We start from the raw sequence: 26063 nt of genomic DNA on the forward strand, positions 1-26063 counted from the left end.
GTTTGGTCGCAAGGCGATGACGATGATGTAGCATGTTCGCATAGGTCCTTATGTCCTATGACAGAGCGCTCAGGGTGCAAATCAGAAATATGTTGGTTGAGCAAGATTACCCATAAGGGACAGGGCTCAAATATCGTGTGTGTGTATATATTGTGCATGCACACTTGTAAACACAGACTGCTTCATTGTTAACTGGAAGCAGGTTGAAATGCATTTTGCTTAGTGTGGATTTTTTGTTCATTCAATTTTCCAGTCTCGGGTAAATAAAGTAAATTCTGAATCTGAAACTAAAACTTTGTGTCTAACTAAAATGTTTTTTAAAAGAGTAAAAAGTTTATTGTTAATGATGCTAACCCATTAAATTTGTTATGCCCAACAGACTCTCAGCCTATGGTCTCAACACCCCTGAGGGCCCAGACACCACCTCGGGTAGACCTCCCATCTCCTGTCAGGCGACAAACAGCACCTGTGACACCTGTTCTTTCATTTCCTCCCGGAGGACAGAAGCCTCACACTTCTTCTTCTTCTGCGAGGGTTACCACTACAACCGACATTGAGAAGGCTCCGGCGAGACCTCACAGACGGCGTAAAATACAACGTGTCAGATCGACGATTGTCCGCATACTCTTTGCGGATACTATCATTCACCAGGACCGATAGTGGGAAGAAGAGGAACGGGAAGAACCCAAAGAGGCGGCCGATACCAGCAATTGGAAACGCTCCAGATGGTTACCCAAGTAATGCATTCTATCATTTCATCCTTCACGGCCATTTGTGAAAAAATGTTGTAATCTTAGTACGTATGTATATTTGTATGACATTTTTTAATTTAAAAGATGAATAGAGAATTTGATTCCGAGTCTTTTGCTTGTTCACCCTCATCCCAAGTCCCTCTTGAAATTGAGTTAGCTGTAGAGCAATTACGTCATATTCCAACACTCTCTTCTGTCCACCAAGTCCCTCTTGACTTGCAAATAGCTGTAGATCAATGACGTTCTATCCCAATATCCAACAATGTTGATGTGCAAAATAGCTCTCCTTCAGAACCACAAAATCCTTTCCAAACCTTAGAAAACACATTCCAAAGATTAAATCAAAACAACGAAGACGCCTTCCACAACATAGAAAACATACTCCAAAATCTAAATCAAACACATCAGCTCTCAGCTCATCAAATGAACCTCAAAATGAACAAAATGAGTCTCAGCCGCAGCCTCACCAGGGGGGTGAAGGGTTGGAGCAGAGACACACTCCTGCTGAAGAGCAGAAGGAGGAGGGGTATAGAGGGGGCAGAGAGACAGAAACAGCCTCTTATGATCGGTTTAACACTCTAGTCATGAGACACACATTTACAGTTCCTCGACCCGGCAATGTACCCGATATTGCCGCATTTTATCGAAATGTGATAGGGGTAATTAGGGAATAAGCCAACGAGGTAGAATTGTGAGCTAGTCGCAATGATGTTGTTCAGTTGGAGGTGGTAGGTGAAAATGTGCGTGATTATGTTTCATTCACCAACAGCGACCAGGGCAGAAATATTCTTCCAGCTTTTGAAGGTTTGCTCGATCGTATAGTACAGTCAAACAATAACATAGCCGCTGACGAAGGTGTAGAATTAATTGTTCACATAGTGCGGAACCCTACGGGTGGTGCCAAATGTAAGATGGAGAAAACTTTTGTGAAATTCTCAAAGTAAAGACCCCATCTCTATTTTGTAGATGACAGGAAGGATCAGCTCTGCTTCGCCGTCAGCCTATCTCATGTTATCCATCCGGATTTCACAGATGGCCAGTGTGATAGTCTGGGTAGGAAGTTGCAGCGTCAGGCTGGTTTAAATGATCGGACACCCGTCACTTTCAATGACATAGCCAAATTTGAGGAGATCTTGAAGCGCAAAATTGTAGTGTTTTACAGAACATCTCATAACGAACCCCTCTCACATTTTGCAACAGACTTCCCCCGATCGTTCCAAACCTCTGTTTTTATTCCTATTGCAAAATCATTACTACGGGTTTAAAAACCTCAAAGCCTTTATGGGTGCAAAGTTTGTAATTGTTACAAGGGTTTAAATAATCCCTATGTGCACAGCTGTAAGGGTTACTGTCAAGTCTGCATCGACCCCATCTGCTCTACATAAGAGCTCAAACCCATAAAATGCTCAGCTTGTCACAGGCTGTGTCGTTCACTCTCCTGTTTTGCTCGACACAGAGGCTAAACCATGTCCTGTGAACAAACAGGCTTTTAGTTTCTGTGATCAAGTAAAAAAAATGCAAACTATGCTACTACGTTAATATGACCACAGGCAAGGCCAAGCATTGTTGTAGCACATCTAGATGTAGAATCTGCAGTGAAACATTACTGTCTGGTTCTGAAACAGACGATCACTTGTTACATTCAACCCGTTGCCAGTGAGACCAAACACTTCGGTTTGGTTTTTTATGACTTTGAAACATTTGTCAACGAGAACAACAAACACATCCCCTTTCTAGTGTATGCAAAAACATTGAAAGGTGAAGAGAAGGTGTTTTACGGTCTGGGCTGTGTTAAACGCTTTCTCCTGTATTTCAGGAGAGTATTTTAATTAGGGGGAGATACACAGAGCGATGCATTAAACCCCCCGGGTAAACAGAACAATATATTCGTTGCGGCATTCACCACAGCACACGCACATCTAAAACTGTACAGTTATTTAGAAAAGTTGAAAGAGGGTTCTTTACATCGACACCAATAGTTTAATCTATGTGGTAAAGAAGGGTGAGACGCCTTTAGAGATGGGTAATTATCTAGGGGACTTGACAGATGAACTGGATGGGGATAGCATTCAAGAATTTGTAGCCACGGGTCCAAAGAGCTATGCATACCAAACAAAAGTAGCAATGTGCGTCAAAGGCATCACTCAGACTCAGGAATGCTGTGAGTTGGTAAACTTTGAGAGGGTCAGATCTGGTGGAGGGTTACCTGCGTGATTCTGATGAGTGTGATTGATATCCCACAGCACAACATTAGTCGCGATTAAAAAGAGCTTCGTCTTGAAAAACATCATTTCAGAAAAAGTTTAAAGTGGTGTATGACAAAAGACGTCTCTTTGCTGACAGCACAACTTTGCCTTTTGGATATTGAGTTTGATTTTGTGTTGTTTCATAAAACTTTGCCTTTTGGATAGGCCTACCTAGTTTGATTTTGTGTTATTTTGTTTTAAAAATGTCACACCAGAATGTAATGGAGAAAGTTGATTTTTTGGGGGGGGGGGGGGGGAGTACTGAAACTGTGTACATGTCATGAATATTGTACCTGAAAATATTGTGTGGATTTATACTACCTTTCAACCTATGTACAGTGAGTTGCAAATGTTGAATAAAAAGATTACATTTGTTGAAGGATTGCCAGATTCTTTTGATGAAGAAAACCTGTTTCCTCCTGATCAAAAACATTTGATCATCTTGGACGATGTTTTTTTCCAAGCCTCTGACCATCCTGATGTAGTTAAAATCTTTACTCAGTATCGGCATCACATACACTGAATTATTATTCTGCTACAAACAGCAGAACTAAACACCAGTCAAATATAAGGCTATAAAGAACAGGAAGTAAATATGAAAACATGATTTACCACACAGAAGGATTTAAAGTACTGTTAATTAATGATGAATTAAACCAATGATACTTGTTGACTTATCATTAAGATATATAGACATGCTCATATAAAAAGGCTGGGAGATGTGGCTAAAAACCTCATATCTCAACAGGCTGAAGAGAAGCAGTAAATGTGCAATAAAATACAATACTATGAAAATGTAACAGTAACATAATGAGTAGATTTTAACTTCAACTTACTTTTTACTTTTATCTTAAAACATTTTAACTTCTACTACAGTAAAAATTTTTTTTGGTTTCTATTCACCGCAGGGGCTGCTTACAAATATTTAGCATATTCAACATTATGAATATGATCATTTAATATATCTTCTATAAAGTATTATTGAATACATCAATAAGATGGAGGATAAAAACAACATGTTCCTCCTGTACAATAATATCTTGTAAAGTTCAGCTGAAGAACATGAGGCTTCAACGTCTGAGTCAAACTCATCTTCAGAGTTCAATTTTACTGTGAAATTCCCTCTTTGTGAAGCTCAACAAGGAAACTGTTCAGAGCTGAACTTGATGAGCTTTAAGTCCAGAGACACTGATGATGCTCTGTCAGATCCAGAGGAACACACAGGGATGATGGTGGACTGGACTCTGTGTGTGACAGTGGAGCTGTTCTCAGATCAGTTCAGACTGCAGCACTGAGAGTCATCTCCACTTCTTCTGGTTCCTCTGTCAGTCACTGCTGGATCAAGCTCTCCTCTCCTCTCTCACCACCTCCAGCTGTGTAGAGAAGAAGAAAGCAGAGGAGATGAATCAGTGTTTACAGAGACTCACTTCATCAGTCAGTGATGCAGCAGGGACTTCAGTCCTGTTCAGACCAGATGTGCAGCAGCTGCTTCCTCTCAGCTCTCATGTTAACGTGTTGGAGTGAACACACTGAGCTGGAAGCTCACAGACCTGCAGAGACGTTCAGCATCAAGTCTGTTCACTCTGCACATTTCACTCAGTCCACAGTGGAAACAAAGTGCTGAGTCAGCAACAGGTCAGTGATGGATTCACTCCTGTTACCTGTCAGCTGATGTCACTTTAAACACAGAGTCTCTGTGTGTTGATCAACATGTGAGCTGCTTCTGAAACATCACCTGACTGAACATGGAGGCTGTCACTAAGAGCCAGGGACTGTCAGGCTCCATCACACTGATCTCAGAGCTGTGACACAGATGAAACTGATCAGCTGTTTAGTGTTGAAACCAGAGAACAAACAGTCTCAGATCAGATTGGACAGTTTGATGAATGAGGACACTGTCTCTGTCCATCTGTGAGGCTGTCAGCTGGAATCAGCTTTATTTCCTGTACACATCAACACAACAACAACAGTCGTCTTCACATCAACTCTCACACATGATCACAACAAGCTTCTGGCTGCTCTGATTGGCTGACTGTTGTCTCTCTCTCTGTCTATCTGTCCAATCCTGAAGCCAGTCCCCGTTCTCCTCTCACAGCTTCACTGAGGAAAGCAGCCACTGAGGAGGTTGGAGGTTCACAGGAAACACTGGATCTTTGCTCTGATACTAACTGTGTTTAGTACAATACTGCTGAGAGCAGCATGGACTGACTCCGCCCCTCTACTGACCTCAGAGTCTCCAGTCTACAGTCTGGACTCTCCACGAGACCACGGAGATCCTTCAGGTCTGGATCCTGCAGGTTGTTTTCACTCAGGTCCAGTTCTCTCAGATGGGAGGGGTTGGACTTCAGAGCTGAGCCCAGAGAAGAACAGCTGATCTGTGACAACCTGCAGTTGATCAATCTGAATAAAGAATCAAAGATGTGAGTTTAGGAGACAAAGTTCCTGCTTGAAACCACAAAGAGTCAAACAGACAAAGTAAAAACAGCTCTCATTAATATTCATGACAACATGCTGCTGCTTCAACTGGAAACATGAGACAACAACTATTTACAATGTCATTCATTCACATTCAATGGATTCAACTTGTGTGTGAAGCTTCATTAGCTGTGGATTCAAGATATAAGATCTACAACAGTGAACTGACCTCAGAGTCTCCAGTCTACAGTCTGGACTCTGCAGAAAACCACACAGACCCTTCACTCCTGGATCCTGCAGGTCCTGGTTCCAGCTCAGGTCCAGTTCTCTCAGATGGGAGGGGTTGGACTTCAGAGCTGAGCCCAGAGAAGAACAGCTGATCTCTGAGAAACTGCAGCCCCACAATCTGAATAAAGAATCAAAGATGTAGATCAATGATTGATAATCAATCAGATTTGTCCTGATCAATGATCTTTGTCTAAAATGAGTAGAGTGACTTTGTCCTTCTGTTATTGTGGATCTTCATCATGTCAGTACAACACAACATTGTCAACACAACAGTTGTGTGTGTTGTGTTACAGATGAAAACACACACACACAGTTTGATCAAACAGACATTAGTCCTGACACTTCACTGAAATCTACTGAAAAAAAGAAGATTGTTTCTTCACTTTCTTTGGACAAATATTAGTTGTGAGGATCTTGTGTATGTTGTTGTGATAAAAATGAATTGACTTGAACAACTAACACTGGACATTTTCTCCAGTGGATTTAGAAAACATGAGTCCTCTGACTGAGAGAAATACGAGTGTGTGAGCTGTGAAGGTTGAACTGAAGTGAACAGACATTATTCATGACAAGTGAGTGAAATGAGCTGAAACTGAAGAATCATTCTCAGTCTGAGAGAAGAACAACTGGAAACATGAGACAACAACTATTTACAATGTCATTCATTCATTCACAGTCAATGGATTCAACTTGTGTGTGAAGCTTCATTAGCTGTGGATTCAAGATATAAGATCTACAACAGTGAACTGACCTCAGTCTCCAGTCTACAGTCTGGACTCTGCAGAAAACCACACAGACCCTTCACTCCTGGACCCTGCAGGTTCTGGTTTACACTCAGGTCCAGTTCTCTCAGATGGGAGGGGTTGGACTTCAGAGCTGAGCCCAGAGAAGAACAGCTGATCTCTGACAACCTGCAGTCCCTCAATCTGAATAAAGAATCAAAGATTGAAACCACAAAGAGTCAAACAGACAAAGTAAAAACAGCTCTCATTAATATTCATGACAACATGCTGCTGCTTCAATAAAGACGTAGTGACTCCACCTCTTCAACTCTGCCAGCTCCACCTGTGGCTCCATCTACCGTATTTGTACTGTAGGGCGCACTGGATTATAAGGCGCACTGTCAATGAATGGTCTATTTTCGAACTTTTTTCATATATAAAGTGCAACGGACTATAACAGTCAGATAAGTCAGTCAGACTTTATTAAACACGTTCACAATAACTCCCAACCTTGTTCAGTTATAACACGTAAAAAAAACACAGTCTGACACCGCTAAATCAAACGTTAGCGTATTCACAATAACTCCTGATAGGTCCTTATACACACACACTGTAATATTATTGTGGCCGGAGCACGGCTTACTCCTCCTCACAGTGGGGCGCTGTGTCACCCTGTGGCACTGATTTGTGGGCGGGGAGCGCACCTTTATATATATGGGCCTGGGTACACCTGGCGCGCTCTCTCTCTTCCTGTTCCGCTCGTCCGTGGTGGTGGCTGTGGCCTGGAGTGGCGTGGTGAAGCCGTGTGGCGTTTTGCCATAATAACGCACGCTCTGCCCTTCAGCGCAGTGCAGCGCGCCCAGCATCAGTGCGTCTTTGGCGTGTCGCCAGAACGACGCGCGCTCTCCTTCGGCGCACGGTGTGGCGGACTGCTGGAGTCACGGGGCTGAGCTGCCCTGCTGGGGGCCTGTCAGCGTTGTGGCGCGGTCTCCATGTGACCTCTCGGCGCTCTGTAATGTCCTGCTGGTGAGGCCCAGAAACTATTAAAGCCACCATCTCCTGGACCCACTGCTGTTTTGGCTGCGTTGGTTCACCCACTGCTGTTTTGGCTGCGTTTGGTTCACTCTGACTGTTTTGGCTGCGTTTGGTTCACTCTGACTGTTTTGGCTGCGTTGGTTCACCCACTGCTGTTTTGGCTGTGTTTGGTTCACTCTGACTGTTTTGGCTGCGTTTGGTTCACCCACTGCTGTTTTGGCTGCGTTGGTTCACTCTGACTGTTTTGGCTGCGTTGGTTCACCCACTGCTGTTTTGGCTGTGTTTGGTTCACTCTGACTGTTTTGGCTGCGTTTGGTTCACTCTGACTGTTTTGGCTGCGTTTGGTTCACTCTGACTGTTTTGGCTGCGTTTGGTTCACCCTGACTGTTTTGGCTGCGTTTGGTTCACCCTGACTGTTTTGGCTGCGTTGGTTCACCCTGACTGTTTTGGCTGCGTTGGTTCACCCTGACTGTTTTGGCTGCGTTTGGTTCACCCTGACTGTTTTGGCTGCGTTTGGTTCACCCTGACTGTTTTGGCTGCGTTGGTTCACCCTGACTGTTTTGGCTGCGTTTGGTTCACCCTGACTGTTTTGGCTGCGTTGGTTCACCCTGACTGTTTTGGCTGCGTTTGGTTCACCCTGACTGTTTTGGCTGCGTTGGTTCACCCACTGCTGTTTTGGCTGTGTTTGGTTCACTCTGACTGTTTTGGCTGCGTTTGGTTCACCCTGACTGTTTTGGCTGCGTTGGTTCACCCACTGCTGTTTTGGCTGTGTTTGGTTCACTCTGACTGTTTTGGCTGCGTTTGGTTCACCCTGACTGTTTTGGCTGCGTTGGTTCACCCACTGCTGTTTTGGCTGTGTTTGGTTCACTCTGACTGTTTTGGCTGCGTTTGGTTCACCCTGACTGTTTTGGCTGTGTTTGGTTCACCCTGACTGTTTTGGCTGCGTTTGGTTCACCCTGACTGTTTTGGCTGCGTTGGTTCACCCACTGCTGTTTTGGCTGTGTTTGGTTCACTCTGACTGTTTTGGCTGCGTTTGGTTCACCCTGACTGTTTTGGCTGCGTTGGTTCACCCACTGCTGTTTTGGCTGCGTTGGTTCACCCACTGCTGTTTTGGCTGTGTTTGGTTCACCCTGACTGTTTTGGCTGTGTTTGGTTCACCCTGACTGTTTTGGCTGCGTTGGTTCACCCTGACTGTTTTGGCTGCGTTGGTTCACCCACTGCTGTTTTGGCTGTGTTTGGTTCACCCTGACTGTTTTGGCTGCGTTTGGTTCACCCTGACTGTTTTGGCTGCGTTGGTTCACCCACTGCTGTTTTGGCTGTGTTTGGTTCACTCTGACTGTTTTGGCTGCGTTGGTTCACTCTGACTGTTTTGGCTGCGTTTGGTTCACTCTGACTGTTCCGGCTGCGTTTGGTTCACTCTGACTGTTTTGGCTGCGTTTGGTTCACCCTGACTGTTTTGGCTGCGTTTGGTTCACCCTGACTGTTTTGGCTGCGTTGGTTCACCCTGACTGTTTTGGCTGCGTTGGTTCACTCTGACTGTTTTGGCTGCGTTGGTTCACCCACTGCTGTTTTGGCTGTGTTTGGTCCATCCTGACTGTTTTGGCTCACTGAAGCCGTGTTGACTCCTCAGCTCTTCTGAGCTGTGGGGAAGCGTATTAAGGCTCTTCACAGAGCTGGTGTCAGGGCCTATTGCTACTCTAAGGATTCTGTTTAGTTCATTAATCAACCTTGCAAAGATTTATTTTGTATTCATTTGTTTAATTTGTTGAACATTATTGACTGTTTGTTGTTTAAGGAACATTATTTACCTTTGGTTTGTTTCGTTGTTTTTAATCACTTAAAGTATTGTGTGTGTGTGTGTGTGTGTGTGTGTGTGTGTGTGTGTGTGTGTGTGTGTGTGTGTGTGTGTGTGTGTGTGTGTGAGGTAGCAATCAAGGGCCATATTAACTGGGAGGCCAGTTTTATAACTTGCTTTCTTGTCTTTGTGGACAGGTGCGGAGGGCCAGGCGGCGACCCAATTCCTGGTGGTGGTATTTTCTTCACGAATCCCTTGCGGGTGTGTGTGTTTGCAGTGTCACGGGTGTTTTTGGTTAGTTATTCCTCCCCCTTGATTTGATTTTGGGCTGCCGTAGCCTCCACAGCCCTGTTCATTCCGCTCTGTGGCCCCAGTACGTAATTACGAGCCAGTACTGTTCAAGTGATATTTTAATTGGTTGTAAAATAAACCATTTTTCTGCTTTTCCAAATACGTCTCTGCCTGTGGTATACAGACCTGTGAAGACCTGTGTATAGTAAATTTAACCATATAACCATCTCATATAAACTATCTCCTGGGGCGAAACTCCCCAGGTGGCGTTGTCGGTACACCTTTTTTCACCCCTCCACTTGCCACATTATGGTGAAGCACAGTATGTATTACTCCGCGACGCTCCTGACTACGATAGCTGTAATGCTGCAAGCGGTGCGGCTTTGTAGTTTACCAAAGTCATCCTAAAACATTTTGACAGAGCGCCGTGTACCACACAAAATCGCTTCGAGGTCAGTAAGCACAACCAGAATTAATGCATAAATAAGGCGCTCCGGATTATAAGGCGCACTGTCGTTTATTGAGAAAATTGAAGGCTTTTAAGTGCGCCTTATAGTCCTGAAAATACAGTATACAAATTCATGTTGTGCAGATTCTAATAAAGATCCTCAAGTTTTCAAAGATAACAAACATGTCAGGCTGAAGTTTGGAGACATGAGAACAAATGTATAGAAATATATATTAAATTCACTAGTTGATGGAACGGCAGAGGCACAGACACCTGGTGACTGAGCTCAAATATTTAACACAGTCAAACCTACAGGATTTAAAGTGATGAAACAACCTGTTGCTATGACAACTTGGCTTTGAATATTGGAGTCAGTACAAACATCACAGAGCCTTATAAAAGTGTTGGGACCATCAGCTATTGATTATAGATCAGTTATTGTCTGACAGATTCAATGTGTTTCTGTTGGTGTTTTAAAAAGTCATGAGGTGAAAGTTGAAGAGAAACAGTCACTGGACTAAAAGCAGAGAAGAAGAAAACAGACTTTACCATGAAGATCCTCAGTGTGGATCAGTATAATATCAGCCTCATGTCTGCAGCTCAGTGTCAACACAACTTTCACATCACATTCATCTCAGCACAGAAAGAAAACATGGAGTCTGACCTCAGAGTCTCCAGTCTACAGTCTGGACTCTGCAGAAAACCACACAGACCCTTCACTCCTGGATCCTGCAGGTCCTGGTTTCCACTCAGGTCCAGTTCTCTCAGATGGGAGGGGTTGGACTTCAGAGCTGAGCCCAGAGAAGAACAGCTGATCTCTGACAACCTGCAGTCCCTCAATCTGAATAAAGAATCAAAGATGTAGATAAATGATTGATAATCAATCAGATTTGTCCTGATCAATGATCTTTGTCTGAAATGAGTAGAGTGACTTTGTCCTTCTGTTATTGTGGATCTTCATGATGTCAGTACAACACAACATTGTCAACACAACAGTTGTGTGTGTTGTGTTACAGATGAAAACACACACACACAGTTTGATCAAACAGACATTAGTCCTGACACTTCACTGAAATCTACTGAAAAAAAGAAGATTGTTTCTTCACTTTCTTTGGACAAATATTAGTTGTGAGGATCTTGTGTATGTTGTTGTGATAAAAATGAATTGACTTGAACAACTAACACTGGACATTTTCTCCAGTGGATTTAGAAAACATGAGTCCTCTGACTGAGAGAAATACGAGTGTGTGAGCTGTGAAGGTTGAACTGAAGTGAACAGACATTATTCATGACAAGTGAGTGAAATGAGCTGAAAGTGAAGAATCATTCTCAGTCTGAGAGAAGAACAACTGGAAACATGAGACAACAACTATTTACAATGTCATTCATTCATTCACAGTCAATGGATTCAACTTGTGTGTGAAGCTTCATTAGCTGTGGATTCAAGATATAAGATCTACAACAGTGAACTGACCTCAGAGTCTCCAGTCTACAGTCTGGACTCTGCAGAAAACCACACAGACCCTTGTGGTGGCAAAAATGTTTTACCTTGTTCAATAATTGAAAAAGAAGATCTTCACGCGTCAGCTGTCTTTCTTGAGTTTAATAAACATTCATGAATGGAGTCACACAAACACAACCGAACAGCAGTACAGTCAGTGAGTGAGTGGCCTGAAGATGTTACCCAGGGCCACAGTCTTATAGTTCCAAAAACACATTCCACAAAGACAAAATACGATACTCTTTCTCACGGGATTGTCTCTGTGCTGAGTCTTCACCTGCTTGCCTCTCCCCCAACGCAATGTATGAACAACACTCTCATCACAACATCCACATGTATTGTCTACATGTGTTCTTCATTAGTTCACACAGAGGTCTTTCACACAACCATAAAGGATGTACAAAGGTTAGGTTCAAAAATTTCATTAGAACTATCCGCACTGTCATTGGTTACACAGTTTTGAAAAGGCACACATGAGTTATACCAAAATTTTCCATTACACATGTCAGTTACAGTTACATTTCTGTTTCTGATCCACGGTGTAATGATGAAATGCTGGTAAGAAAGATTTTTGCTCAGTGAAGAAAATAAAGATGATGAGTGACATTGTTAATTACAGCAGACAGAGATGGAGACAAGGAGGCAGCTGCTGATGTCACAGCAACCAACAGAGCAGCAGAAGGAGCATGAAGAGGAGAGGCAAAGACTTCAGAGACAGAGGAAGGAAAAAGATAAGTCCAGAGCAGACAGAGTCACTGAGGTAGGCCACAACGCAAACCCTCCCACACAGTCACCAGTGTTCACCAGGGGACCAACAATGTAAGAGTCACACAATGAATGAGACAGAAAGCACTTAGAAAACGGGACCAGAGAACTGAGGGAGATGGTTTCACATTTCAAATCTGACTAAACTAAGTAACATTTTACAAAGACAGTTGCAGCCACCTAGAAATAACTGAACAACCACTTGATAGTCAGATAGTGTATATGGTATAGCCCACCCTAACCCCTAAGCAGACATATAGTGACCTTACCCAGCCTCACCTAAGTGGGTGGTGCACAATACAACTGAACTAGTGACTGCCGAACATAACTGGGTCACATGGCAGCAGATCATCATCCAGATCCAGAGATCAAACCATGATCCTGCTGGAGAAGCAGACTGGAGTTACCACAGCTGCCGGCAGGAGACGCCCTCCACTGTTAGTGCGTGAGTGATGTTATAATGCTGAATTCTTTTGAGCGTGTTCAGTTAAAGTGCAAGTGTTTCCAGTGTTTAATGGACACTGAGAAGAATATTTACCTGATGAGGGGAAAAGAAACAAATGTCTCCACACAGGTCAGCAGCATGTACACACACCTCCATACAGTCAGTGTCCAGCAGGAGTTCAACTGAGCGACGAGGGGACAGAGTCATGGAGGGAAAATATTCATTTAAAAGTCACTGTTATATTCTGACAGACTGAACAGTGGAGACTGTAGCTGCTAATGTTATAAGCTCCCAGCTCACATGATGAGCTGTCGCCACGTTAGCCTGAACAAGCTAATGTTAGCCTGAACAAGCTAATGTTAGCCTGAACAAGCTAACGGTAGCCTGAACAAGCTAATGTTAGCCTAAACAAGCTAATGTTAGCCTGAACAAGCTAATGTTAGCCTAAACAAGCTAATGTTAGCATGAACAAGCTAATGTTAGCCTGAACAAGCTAATGTTAGCCTGAACAAGCTAACGGTAGCCTAAACAAGCTAACGGTAGCCTGAACAAGCTAATGTTAGCCTAAACAAGCTAACGGTAGCCTGAACAAGCTAACGTTAGCCTGAACAAGCTAACGTTAGCCTAAACAAGCTAATATTAGCCTAAACTAGCTAATGTTATCCTCGGTGAACATTGTGTGTGGAGCGTTGCTACAACAGAAGTCATCGTCATAGTTCACATACAGGAACAGTAACTTGACATCAGACTGCAGCTGCTGATTCATTTAATAATTGAGTATTTACCAATTATTCTATTGATTGATCGAGTATCTTGATAAGAACTATTTTTGTCTTATTAAAGAGCAATAGAAAATATAAAAAAGAGAAAACAGGTCTCATAAAATGAGAAAGTAAGTGGTTTACTTTCAAGAAAAATCACTTCATTTTTAATGCTAATTTTTCATACAATATTATCTGTAAAAACTGAAGCCATGTAGTGCAAGTACCATGCTACATTCTTGGTTTTGAAATTCAAAAACAAATCCATAAAAAATAAGAACCATAAAACTTAAATTGATAGCTCGGGCTTTTATCTGCTTCAGTCACTGAATTCCACTGACCTATATTTGGGACAGGTGTCTACATGGGACAGGCCATTAATTCCATCTGCACAAAACTCATGCACAGGAATTATGGGAAATACTGTCAAATTGATTAATTAAATCAGTATGAATAATGCTCCTGTTAATATTACCAGGCTATCCAACAAAATATTACAACAAATTCATTTGATCTAGCTCTGAGAGACAGCGTATCTAGGACAACCACATGTACAGAGAGAGAGAGAGAGAGAGAGAGAGGACCATATTAAACACAGGTAGCCTACTTTAGAAAGGATAAAAGCTGAAGATTGCCATAGTTATTTAAACCTTTATTTGCATGAACAAATTAGATAACTGACAGGGACGATACATCCAGAGAACCGGGCGTCTAATTGAGACCTGCGTTTATTTGACAAACTGTGCAGCCACACCAGGACAGTAAAATGGACTCAGCTTCTAATTGAAGTTCTGAGGTAAGTCATTTCAAATTGTCAAATTGTCATTTCCTAAATGCACACAAGGCAAAATAAGGCATAAATAGAAAAATAAATAAAATATTAACATCCTGCCTTTAAGTTGATAGAGCTTAACTTTCAGAACTACAGGTTTTAACCTAACTGCAGTTCCAGTGTAAAGTATTTACTGTCTTCTTGGTTCACTTTGTGGCATGGTGTAAGAGGCCAAACCAGTTCTGGCAGGATTTTTCTCCATTTTCCAAACTGTTCCATCAAATCACGTCTGCCCTCCCTCATGTATCAACAGTGTAAGCAGAGAACTGAGCTGTCATATGGATTAAATGAAGCTTGGATACAAAGAATTTGCCTCCATGACTTTCATTAATGGAGTTTCTTGAGGAATCGTTTCAGCTCTAATTTGAGATCATGAACATGTTGACGACATGTTGTTAATATAAAGTGAACAACTGAGACTCACTCAGCCTGAACTCTGTACAGATCTGATGTCTGTCTCTGAGCTGTTTCCTCCTGTGGCTCCATTTACACACTGACTTCTGCTCCTCTACAACTTGTCCTGATGATCTGAGTCAGATCATAAACTGCAGACACCAGGCATGGTGTGTTTTTTTTTTTTTTTTTTTGGACCTGCTGCTGCACCTGAACCTGCTGCTGTCATTCCACATGTTGTTATTGTTACTGTACCTGTCTTCTTCTTCTCTCTGAGTTTAATGTCAGACTAGAACAGTCTGGAACAGTCTCTCGTCAGTCCTGGAAGAATCAGATCTCCAGTACCTACGACATTTACAGTACCTACAACACTGTAGGAAAAAACCAAAAGTAGCATTTGGTACTGCATTGGTTGTTATGACATCCTGACTAAATGTAATTTCATGTGTCAGAGACTGATCTAAACTTGTCTTTGGCCTGAAAATGATTCAGAACCACATGTTTGGGTGAGTAAACAGAGTTTACAGGTTTTACTAAATGGTCTGACATGTTGACATAAATCAGTCTGACATACTGCAGTGGTTTTATACTCCACCCCTGCAGTCACTGGTAGATCACGTTGACTATCAAGTCAGGTGAAGTCAGCTTAAGTCCATCTCCAACGCACCCAATGCTTCCTTCCATTACAAGGTTCTTTGGTTTGTTTGGCCAGAACAGTGTTTGTGCAGCTGGATGCACCAACAGACGAGGAGACAAGTCTGACTTGTGCTTCTACAGAATCCTGTCAGAGAAAGAAAACCCAGAGAGGAGGAGATTGTGGATCTGTACAATCAAATGTTCCTCCGTCCCTGGGGAGGGCAAACACTGGCAACCATCAAAGTTCACACATTTCATCAAAGGTAAGCTCAGGTAAACACTGAGATTCTGCACTGTTGTATTTTTATTGTTGTATTGTCATTATATCTTAACATAATGGTTAAGGTCACTCACCCACTCAGGTCAGAGGAGCCTGTGTTGTTCATTTTGTTTAGGCTGCATGTTGATTTGACTATCATATCTGGTGGCAGGTTTTTTGTGACAAAGAGGGTGAGCAGGCTCCGATATTTCCTGTTTAACGTTGTACTTTGATTGAAGCTTTCTAATAAACAGTCAGAAGTCAACTGGACAAAGTGATGGATTTGTTCAAACACGTCACATTAAAGAGCCCACTCAGTCTCTGAGCAGCTTTATTTGATGGACAGTAGTCGTGACATAGTTTATGAACAATGCTCAGTGTTCAGTGTGAACAGTCAGCAGCAGTTGTTCTGAAGGGAGAGAGGGGTTCGCCAGTCTGCAGGAATGAAGTTCAGGATTCATACAAACTCCTGAAAGTTTATAAAATGCTTCATTTTAAATGTTTTGTTTTCTAGCTCAGAAAAATGCTTGATTTTCAACATAATCTGCTGATTCCTTATCTTGTTACACAATCACTCATGTAAACAAAAAGAACATTTGAAATGAAACTGATCTGTACTCTTGAAAATAGCAAGCATTAAATAGTCTGATCAAAACATGTGATTGTCTGATTCAGTAAATTGCTGCATTACATTCATTAATTGTGTTATTTATTTTGTGTTATCTTTTATATGACAGGTGATGATTGTCCAGCAGTTTGGAAACTTCTTGTCTCTGGAGGCCAAAGCTGAATCCCTCTTTTCTTTCTTCCTAGTTCCAGCAGTTTGTCTCTGGCCTGATGAAAGCACTTTACAGTGAACTCTGGCAGCTCTTGTTTCACTTTACTTCATGTATTTTGATGTGAAGTTGGAATTGAAGTGATTTGAAGTTTTGCGCTTTGCAGTTTCTATTTGAAACAGTTTTTATTTTTGTATGAAGACATGTTCCCATTTATCTCAGGGCTGCCTTTCCTCTGAGTGGACTGAGGAAATAAATCTGACTCAAGGTTGACACTGAGTCGTAGTAAACTACATTTGATTCAGTGAGATTTTATTTTTCTTTCCTATTAAATTGTCCTCCACAGACAAATGTGAACAGTGACTGCAAACAGCAATCTGGAATCAGATTGCCCTTGTAGTTCAGGCAGATAAGAGCCAATGAGGAGCCAGCATGGGTGTCTATGTCATCGTTTCCAAAGGTCTGGAGTTTTCAAAATAAAACAGGTCCTGCAGCATTTCTGACAGTCTCTGTTTTAGAGGCGGAAGACTCTGGAGGAGAGAGGACGGAGGCGGAAACAGAGAAGAAGAGATGAGTTTCAAACTAAAATGTAGCAGAGTGGATGGAGCCAAAGACAGGAAGTAAAACAACAGTGGGAACACAAGGGAAGTAATTACAAAATAAAACAGGAAATAAACCAAAGTCCAAAACTCCAGACCATGTCCATCAACTGTCATACAAAGAGCAGGTCATGACATCTTTATTCTTAATATAATGTTTGATCCAGTTCAACCTGAAAATGATATTAGATGAATGGAAATCAAGAGAATTCTGTTGAAATAGTGAGACTAGTTTTTATAGAAAAGTGAAGAAGGTAGAGAGAGAGAGAGAGAGAGAGAGAGTGTGTGTGTGTGTGTGTGTGTGTGTGTGTGTGTGTGTGTTTCTGGGTGTGTCTCTTGAGCAGCTTGTTTGTCCTGATTCCTGTGTGTGTGAGCTCACAGTCAGTGTTACTGGTTTCCCTCTCAGACTGACTGACGAGGAGACAAGTCTGACTTGTGCTTCTACAGAATCCTGTCAGAGAAAGAAAACCCAGAGAGGAGCAGATTGTGGATCTGTACAATCAAATGTGCCTCCGTCCCTGGGGAGGGCAAACACTGGCAACCATCAAAGTTCACACATTTCACCAAAGGTAAGCTCAGGTAAACACTGAGATTCTACATTGTTGTATTTTTATTGTTGTATTGTCATAAGAGTTTAAATCTAAAACGTAGCAGAGTGGATGGAGCCAAAGACAGGAAGTAAAACAACAGTGGGCACACAAGGTAAGTAATTACAAAATAAAACAGGAAATAAACCAAAGTCCAAGACTCCAGACCATGTTCAACAACTGTCATACAAAGAGCAGGTCATGACATCTTTATTCTTAATATAATGTTTGATCCAGTTCAACCTGAAAATGATATTAGATGAATGGAAATCAAGATAATTCTGTTGAAACAGTGAGACTTGTTTTTTCATGTGAAGGTGAATAAGGTAGAGTCTGTTTTTAATAAATGATGGTGGAACATGTCAAACCTGTTTTGAACACACACACACACACACACACACACACACACACACACACACACACACACACACACACACACACACACACACACACACACACAGAGTCATGTGACTTCTTGTACCTGCAGAGGGGAGGAGCAGCTGAAAGTGAAAGTGTTCAGTGAGCTCAGACTCCATTTGAAGTGGACGGAGCAGAAGGAGGGAAACTGAAGGCTGAGGCAGGTGAGTGTTAACACAACATTATTATTATTTTACTGTCAAAGTCTCTGAGTCAGTTTGTCCCTGTGGACTGTGGAGGGAAGAAGAGTCACAGTGAACTTCTGTCCACACAGCGACACTGAGAGGAAAACATCTGTGTGTGTGTGTGTGTGTGTGTGTCTCTTGAGACCCTTTTTTGTCCTGACTCTTGTGTGTGTGAGCTCACAGTCAGTGTTACTGGTTTCCCTCTCAGACTGACTGAAGTCCTGAAGATGAGTGATTGTGTGGAGGAAGAGGAGGACAGAGCAGAGTCTCCAGGACCCAGCTGTCTGTCTGTGAAGAGTCACCGGTTCAAAGATGAATCCCCATTTTTCAGTCCTGAACCTGGACCCTCAGACTCACAGTAAGAGACCTGCTACAAACCTGTGAACCTCCAAACTGTCTCTGTAACAGTGTTAAGTGTGTTGAGCTCCTGCAGTGATGTCACTTCCTGTAACAGCATCCAAAGAAGTAATTGTGGAGGTCATTTTGTAATTCAGTGGGAAACAGATATGGATAGAATGATGTGAAGAATGAGTGAGGTTAAAAGAGAACATGGAAATCCAGTTTGAAATGAAGGTGAAGTAACAGCAGTAAAAGATGAAGAGAAAGCAGAGATGGTGAGAAAAACTTTAGTTCAAATCCACAGTTGTGACAATATCAGTGAAGAGGGAAACAGAGGAAGAGAAACTACAAGAGCAGAGGATGAAGAGTTATTACAGCATCAAGAGGAGTCACAGTGAACTTCTGTCCACACAGAGACACTGAGAGGAAAACCTGTGTGTGTGTGTGTGTGTGTGTGTGTGTGTGTGTGTGTGTGTGTGTGTGTGTGTGTCTTGAACAGCTTGTTTGTCCTGACTCTTGTGTGTGTGAGCTCACAGTCAGTGTTTCCCTCTCAGACTGAGGCTGTGATGAGGGGAGCTGAAGAGGGAAGGGCAGGGGCTCATGGGTTTGGAGAAACAGAACTCAGAGGGAGTCGTCAGTCAGTTCAACAGCTTTCTGATGAGAACTGAGGGCACAAGCCACATTTAATCACTTCAATATAAAATTAGAAAGAGAAATAAGGGTTGGCATCTGGTCAGAGGCCTAAAGGGCAGGTGCTTGAGCATCACCTGAGGTCTACCTGTGCACGTGCATATGGGGAGAAGGATTATTAATCAAACTCTCTCAGTCAGATATCAAGGGGAGAACATATGGATGGATTAAAGACTTTGTAAAAAAGATCAATACAAGTTAGAATTTGAAAAAACACTGAAGGAAATGTGTTGTTGAAAATGGAACTCCTCAGGGGAGCAGAGTAAGTCCTCTTATTTTCCATAATGATAGACCATATATTTATGGGAATGGAGAAGGAGATGGGCTTTTCATTCATTGGCTTTTCAATGCAAAGAGCTCCTTTATTAAAGCAGGAGGAGCATTTCTGTTCCAGAACTTCAGATGAAAACTGTCAGCAGTTCATTGGATTGAAGAAACAGGACCGTTGAGAACAATCATTTACTCTGATTCAAGTTCATCACCCAGCAGCTTCCAGTTCAGTCATTCAGAGAGCAGACCAGATATCCTGATACAAGTACAACAAACATACAGAATTCACATGATGGGGCTGACAGGGACGTTTTTATGGAGACCAGCACACATTGGTGATACAGGAAATGAAACGGCAGAGAAGGAGGCAACAAGACATAAACAGTTAGATGAAGCAAAACAGAAATGAAGGGAATCAACAAGCAAATACTGAAGGAAATTCTGTTCATACAGAGACACTGAGAGAAAAACCTGTGTGTGTGTGTGTGTGTGTGTGTCTGTCTCTTGAGCAGCTTGTTTGTCCTGACTCTTGTGTGTGTGAGCTCACAGTCAGTGTTACTGGTTTCCCTCTCAGACTGACTGAAGTCCTGAAGATGAGTGATCGTGTGGAGGAAGAGGAGGACAGAGCAGAGTCTCCAGGACCCAGCTGTCTGTCTGTGAAGAGTCACCGGTCCAAAGGAAAACCTCCAGTCTTCAGTCCTGAACCTGGACCCTCAGACTCACAGTAAGAGACCTGCTACAAACCTGTGAACCTCCAAACTGTCTCTGTAACAGTGTTTAGTGTGTTGAGCTCCTGCAGTGATGTCACTTCCTGTAACAGCTGCCGTAGTGTCGCAGAAAATAACTTCCCCTGGTTCCTCTGACATATCAGTGTATTAACAGTGACTGCTGAGGGGCTGGTTTCTTGTGAAATGATCCCAACAAAGAAGAGTTTGACTTTTTCCTTGTGCATATTGTTGCTGCAGCTGATGAACATGACAGAGATGTAAAGATGTCAGTAATTAAAGGGCCGTGGTGGAGCAGAGAAGCAGCCACAGAAGAAGAGAGCAGTGTGTTGGTGAACCTGGATGAGCTGGGATCTAACAGAGTTGACCACACTTTGCAGGATCATTTTACAGCCTGAATGATGAGCTTCACATGTCAGAGCTTCACTCTCCACAGTTAGTTTGATCCAAACTACAGTGAGCAGCTGTTGGAGGAAATGACTGAGCCTCTTTAACATCAAACTAGATATTTGTCAGCTGTTTATACAGATTTCAGGCTCTATGTAATATGGGCCGCTGACTGTAAAGTGGTTCATACTGAAATAACAACATTTCATCACATTTAGTTAATCAGAATTTAAATGTTAAATCTGAATATTAGTGAAACTTAAATTTTAGCTAATATGCTCATTTACACTGCTGGTCAGAGGAAGTACCAAAATAAAAGCTCAATCCGGCGTTATCCATGGTCAATCCAGACTCAAAGCTCTTACCACTTTGGTCCTAGGACTGTTTTCATATCACTTTACTGAGTTTTCATACTTTTCCAGATTTATATTTTTATTAGATTTATAAGATGTGGTCGGTTCATCCAGATGGTTCCTTTTTGAATATTTGCTGTGATGTTTTCGATGTGAGGACCCTCCTGCTGGACTGAATGAGACCAGCACGTCTCAGCAGCTTGCAGGCCGCCTTTACCACCAGCTCTGTTGTCTGTAGTGTAGGGAAGCAAATCTGTCTCAGCAGATTTTGAATCTTGAAATCTGTGAATTTCAGCCATTGGTTTTGTTTTTCATTGAAATTGTGTGTCTGAATTTTTAAAAGTGAATTCAACTTGTGAAATTTTCAAGAACTAATTTCACTGTTGTTTTTCAATGTTCATAAATTCTGAATAGAAACCTCAATCTTCACAATGACTCTGTCATCAGAGAATTGATCAGTGATCAATGTGATATGAATAAAAACATGTTTGTGTTTGCAGAGGTCAGAGCCACAGACTGAGAGCAGAGTCTCCAGGATCCAGCTGTCTGTCTATGAAGAGTGACTGGTCCAAAGACATTAATCCTCCAGACCTCAGTCCTGAACCTGGACCCTCAGACTCACAGTAAGAGACAGTTTCTACTGTAAACTGAGCTGAAGATGATTCACTTATTAGACATATTTGACTGTGACATGCTAGTGATGAAGAAATGTCTTCACAGAGGGAGGAAGAGGAGTGATGTCTCTGTGGAAGAGCAGCTGTCCTGCTGTGCTCTGTGTCAGGACGTCCTGAAGGATCCAGTCTCTACCAGCTGTGGACACTGGTTCTGCAGACAGTGCTTCACCTCATACTGGGACCAGTCTGGGTCTTCAGGAGACCCCTCCTGTCCCCAGTGTGGACAAAGACCCAGAACCAGACCTGGACTGCAGACAGCCAGTCAGAGCAGCACTGTGCAAAGTGAGATTGAACATGTGTCTGCTGATGTCTTCATTTCTGAAACCAGGACCTGTTGTTTTCTCCAGTGTCAGTTGTTCTATCACACAGCACTGACATTTCAGATGATTCTAAAAAGCACAACATTAAAAAGCTTTTCTTTGCTGCTCTTTAGTTTTTCTGTAGCTGATGAAAATAATCAGCAGATTCTCAGATTCTCTGTCTTCAGTCTGACATTGTCTCTTCTCTTTCAGCAGATAGTGGTCTGCAGGAGGTTTTAGATCAACATAAGATCAGTCTGAGGAGCAGATGTGAACGTGTGACTGAAGGAAGTGATGGAACAGGAAGTGGAACCCTCCTCAACAGGATCTACACTGAGCTCTACATCACAGAGGGACAGAGTGAAGAGGTTAATACCCAACATGAGGTGAGGCAGCTGGAGACAGCTTCCAAGATGAAGACCCTCCATGACACTCCAATCAAGTGCCACGACATCTTTAAAGCCTTACCTGACCAACAGAGACCCATCAGAGTGGTTCTGACCAACGGCGTCGCTGGCATTGGAAAAACCTTCTCAGTGCAGAAGTTCAGTCTGGACTGGGCAGAGGGCTTGGAGAACCAAGACGTCAGTCTGCTGGTTCTGCTTTCATTCAGGGAGCTGAACCTGATCAGAGAGCAGCAGTACAGTCTTCTCAGGCTGCTCCATGTTTTCCATCCAACATTACAGAAGGTCACAGCAGAGCAGCTGGCTGTCTGCAAAGTTCTGTTCATCTTGGACGGCCTGGATGAAAGCAGACTTTCACTGGATTTCACCAACAGGGAGGTTGTGTCTGATGTCACACAGACGTCATCAGTCAACCTGCTGCTGACAAACCTCATCCAGGGGAACCTGCTTTCCTCGGCTCTGGTCTGGATCACTTCCAGACCTGCAGCGGCCAATCAGATCCCTCCTACATGTGTTGACAGGGTGACAGATCTACGAGGCTTCACTGACACCCAGAAGGAGGAGTACTTCAGGAGGAGATCCAGTGATGAAGAGCTGTCCAGCAGAACCACCTCACACATCAAGAGGTCCAGGAGCCTCCACATCATGTGTCAAGTCCCAGTCTTCTGCTGGATCACTGCTACAGTTCTGGAGCACATGTTGACTACAGAGCAGAGAGGAGAGCTGCCCCAGACCCTGACTGACCTGTTCTCACACTTCCTGCTGGTTCAGACAAAGAGGAAGAAGCTCAAGTATGATGAGGGACATGAGACGAGTCCACAGGAGCTGATGGAGGCTGACAGGGAAGTTCTTCTGAAGCTGGGGAGGCTGGCGTTTGAACATCTGGAGAAAGGAAACATCATGTTCTACCAAGAAGACCTGGAGCAGTGTGGTCTGGATGTCACAGAGGCCTCGGTGTACTCAGGACTCTGTACTGAGATCTTCAAAAGAGAGAGTGTGATCTTCCAGAAAACAGTCTACTGCTTTGTTCATCTGAGCATTCAGGAGTTTCTGGCTGCAGTCTACATGTTCCACTGTTACACCAACAGGAACACAGAGGTCCTGGAGAACTTCCTGGGAAAACAAGTTGATTCAAGCCTGGATGACTTCCTGGGGGAAGCCATGGAGAAATCCCTCAGAAGTAAAAATGGTCACCTGGACCTGTTTGTTCGCTTCCTTCATGGCCTCTCTCTGGAGTCCAACCAGAGACTCTTAGGAGGTCTGCTGGGACAGACAGAGAACAGTCCCGAAACCATCCAGAGAGCCATCAACAACCTGAAGGAGATGAACAGTTCTGAAATCTCTCCTGACAGAAGCATCAACATCTTCCACTGTCTGATGGAGATGAAGGACCACTCAGTTCATCAGGAGATCCAAGAGCTCCTAAAGTCAGAGACCAGATCAGAGAAAGAACTCTCTGCGATCCACTGCTCAGCTCTGGCCTACATGCTGCAGATGTCAGAGGAGGTTCTGGATGAGTTGGACCTGATGAAGTACAAGACATCATATCAGGGACGACGGAGACTGATCCCAGCTGTGAGGAACTGCAGGAAGGCTCGGTGAGTCCAGACATGATCAATAAATTATCAATCAGTAGATTAGATCAGTAGTTGAGTCAGATTCAGAAAAACACAGTTTTCATTTATTCTCATTATTCTTAGTTTTACTTTGAAACAATCAAAGGTCAGTTGTGTTTTTTTCTGGAGGTGTTGTAAATGCTGTGAGCACCAAAACGTAGATGTTTCAGTTGGTTGTGATTGTTGCTGTTAAGTTCATAAAAACACTTTTTTTTTGTTTGTAATAATTTTTGGATGCTTCATTGATTTGTTAATGTTCTGTGTTGTTTTGAGTCTTTTTGGTTTAATTCAAACCTGATCAAACTAATTAAAGCAGCTCCACTGATCTTACACCTCAGAGTGTGTTTCCAGGTGTTTCCAGGTGTTTCCAAGTGTTTCCAGGTGTTGGGGAGGACACCTACATTTGAGAAAACAGTAGTATTAAACCTTTAGTGTCTCCAGCTGTGCAGTCTGATAAATGTCCTCAGGTGATGTCACCTGAGTCAGTGTGGGCGGAGTCTGAAGATGACACCAGACCTCTGTAGCCCCCCCTCATTTCTGCTGTATAACACACCTTAATCTAACAGCTGAGGGTTGGTGGTTGAGGTGCATTGTGGGTAATGTAGGCAGCAGGTTTTTCTGAGGAAGAAGAATGTGTGAATGAAAAAAGAAGATGTCTCTGGTTCAGCTTTGTTGAAACTGTCCATTGTGACAGTGTTACAGGAGAGCAGTGATGAATCTGTGGAGGTCTGTATTTAGGACTCATGAGGTTTCTATGACAACAGTCATCAGTGTTTGACAGTGAACAGTGAATGCAGTGAAGCTCTAATGAGCAGGTTCTAGCAGGTGTTGAGTAAAGTTTGTATAAGACCTGAATCATTGTCCAGAGATGACTGAAGTCATGATGAGCATGGAGGATGTTAGGGGACGCCCCCCCCCCTTTAAATCACAGGAGACAAAAACAGTGGGCTCCAATGAAAGCTGCTTTAAAAGTGGAGCTGAACAGCAGCCACTGTGGTAACAACAAACACTGATGGGATAATGGTTCATGATCAAACAGAATGTAACAGCTGCACAAGCAGAGAAAAGTCATCACATCAGTGAAATGACTCAACTGGTCAAAGCAGACCAAGAGTGGAGATGTAAACCCCTGAGTGTATTGACCTGATCAAGGCTGAGCTTTATTGATTATTGAACTTTTCATGTTGAAGAGTGAACTTGTGTTTTTTCAAGTGTCATGGTGGAGCTTTAAAGTCTTTCCATAGATTGTGTTGAATGAGACAGAAAGTCCCAGGTGTTTTCTCTCTTGTTGCTGCAGAGGAGAGTCGTATCAGGAAATGTTCAGCTTCAGCCAAGAACACAGGTGTGAATCTATCAGAGCAGAATGGGAGGATTCAGTCTTCTTCTACACACCAGAGCTCAGTGTCATGTTTCTGTGAGGACCTTCTGTGAAAACCAGGCAGCAAACAGAGATTAGATTGAACTGTTGACTGAGTTGACCTCAGGAGAAATGTTCTGGAGTAGGGATGCCACGGTGTGGAAATGTTCCCACCGGACATTAAGACATGTGTGGGCTCAGTGTCTGTAGATTAGACCTCAGTGTTTCCCACACACTGATTTATCTGTGACAGGCCACCACATTAACAATGACGCCACATATTGATTTCCTATTGGTTTACAGTTTCAAATCTTATTTCACTGTAGAGCTGCACACACACACACACACACACACACACACACACACTTCCAGGTTGTAACTGTAGAGTCCACTAAGTGTTGATCACTAGTGTTTTACTGAGGACAGTTTGTTCATGGATCAACGTGGGCGCTGCCACTGATTCACCACAATGAGCCAGATGTGTTTTATGCAGTGGTGTGTGTTGACTTCTACAGAGAGGCAGCAGAGCCAAGCAATCTGGAGTCAGTTTAAAAACAGTGGAGAATAAAACTGTTTTTCTGAACAAGATTCTGACTCTGGATCAAATCATATGATGGAAGCAGAAATGTAACATCATTTTCCCTCCTTCATCTGCACAACAAAGATTCCCATGAAACTCTGCAGGTCTGAGAGAGAGTGATGACAATTATTGTTTCATGTCAAACACAATCAGATCAGATGAGCTGAGCCACAGATGTGAAGAGCAGATGTTCATCACATCATCATCTTTTCTCATCAGAT

The 26063-nt window shown here is 42.9% G+C and overlaps 4 protein-coding genes across 12 annotated transcripts in view; 3 read left to right on the top strand and 1 right to left on the bottom strand.

The window, feature by feature from the left end:
- LOC139612045 (NACHT, LRR and PYD domains-containing protein 12-like) overlaps positions 1-26063 on the top strand; it is a 606901-nt gene that overhangs the window by 454922 nt on the left and 125916 nt on the right. The gene's annotated exons all lie outside the window — the stretch shown is intronic.
- Positions 1-26063, bottom strand: part of LOC139612048 (protein NLRC3-like) — a 133223-nt gene that overhangs the window by 66502 nt on the left and 40658 nt on the right. The gene's annotated exons all lie outside the window — the stretch shown is intronic.
- Positions 16159-26063, top strand: part of LOC139612057 (protein NLRC3-like) — a 129758-nt gene continuing 119853 nt past the window's right edge. The window contains exons 1-2 of the mRNA XM_071467203.1: positions 16159-17528; positions 18034-18127. The gene's annotated coding sequence lies outside the window, so the exon portion shown is untranslated. The remainder of the gene's footprint in view (positions 17529-18033; positions 18128-26063) is intronic.
- The window catches only part of LOC139612061 (protein NLRC3-like), a 127427-nt gene continuing 120061 nt past the window's right edge, over positions 18698-26063 (top strand). The window contains exons 1-5 of the mRNA XM_071467208.1: positions 18698-18721; positions 20059-20171; positions 21413-21535; positions 21633-21724; positions 22090-23887. Coding sequence (XP_071323309.1) covers positions 18698-18721; positions 20059-20171; positions 21413-21535; positions 21633-21724; positions 22090-23887 — 2150 coding nt within the window. The remainder of the gene's footprint in view (positions 18722-20058; positions 20172-21412; positions 21536-21632; positions 21725-22089; positions 23888-26063) is intronic.

The sequence above is a fragment of the Trachinotus anak genome, unplaced genomic scaffold (assembly GCF_046630095.1).
Source record: "Trachinotus anak isolate AG129_WGS33_773 ecotype Australia unplaced genomic scaffold, CSIRO_AGI_Tana_v1 ptg000030c, whole genome shotgun sequence".
Taxonomy (NCBI): Eukaryota; Metazoa; Chordata; class Actinopteri; order Carangiformes; family Carangidae; genus Trachinotus; species Trachinotus anak.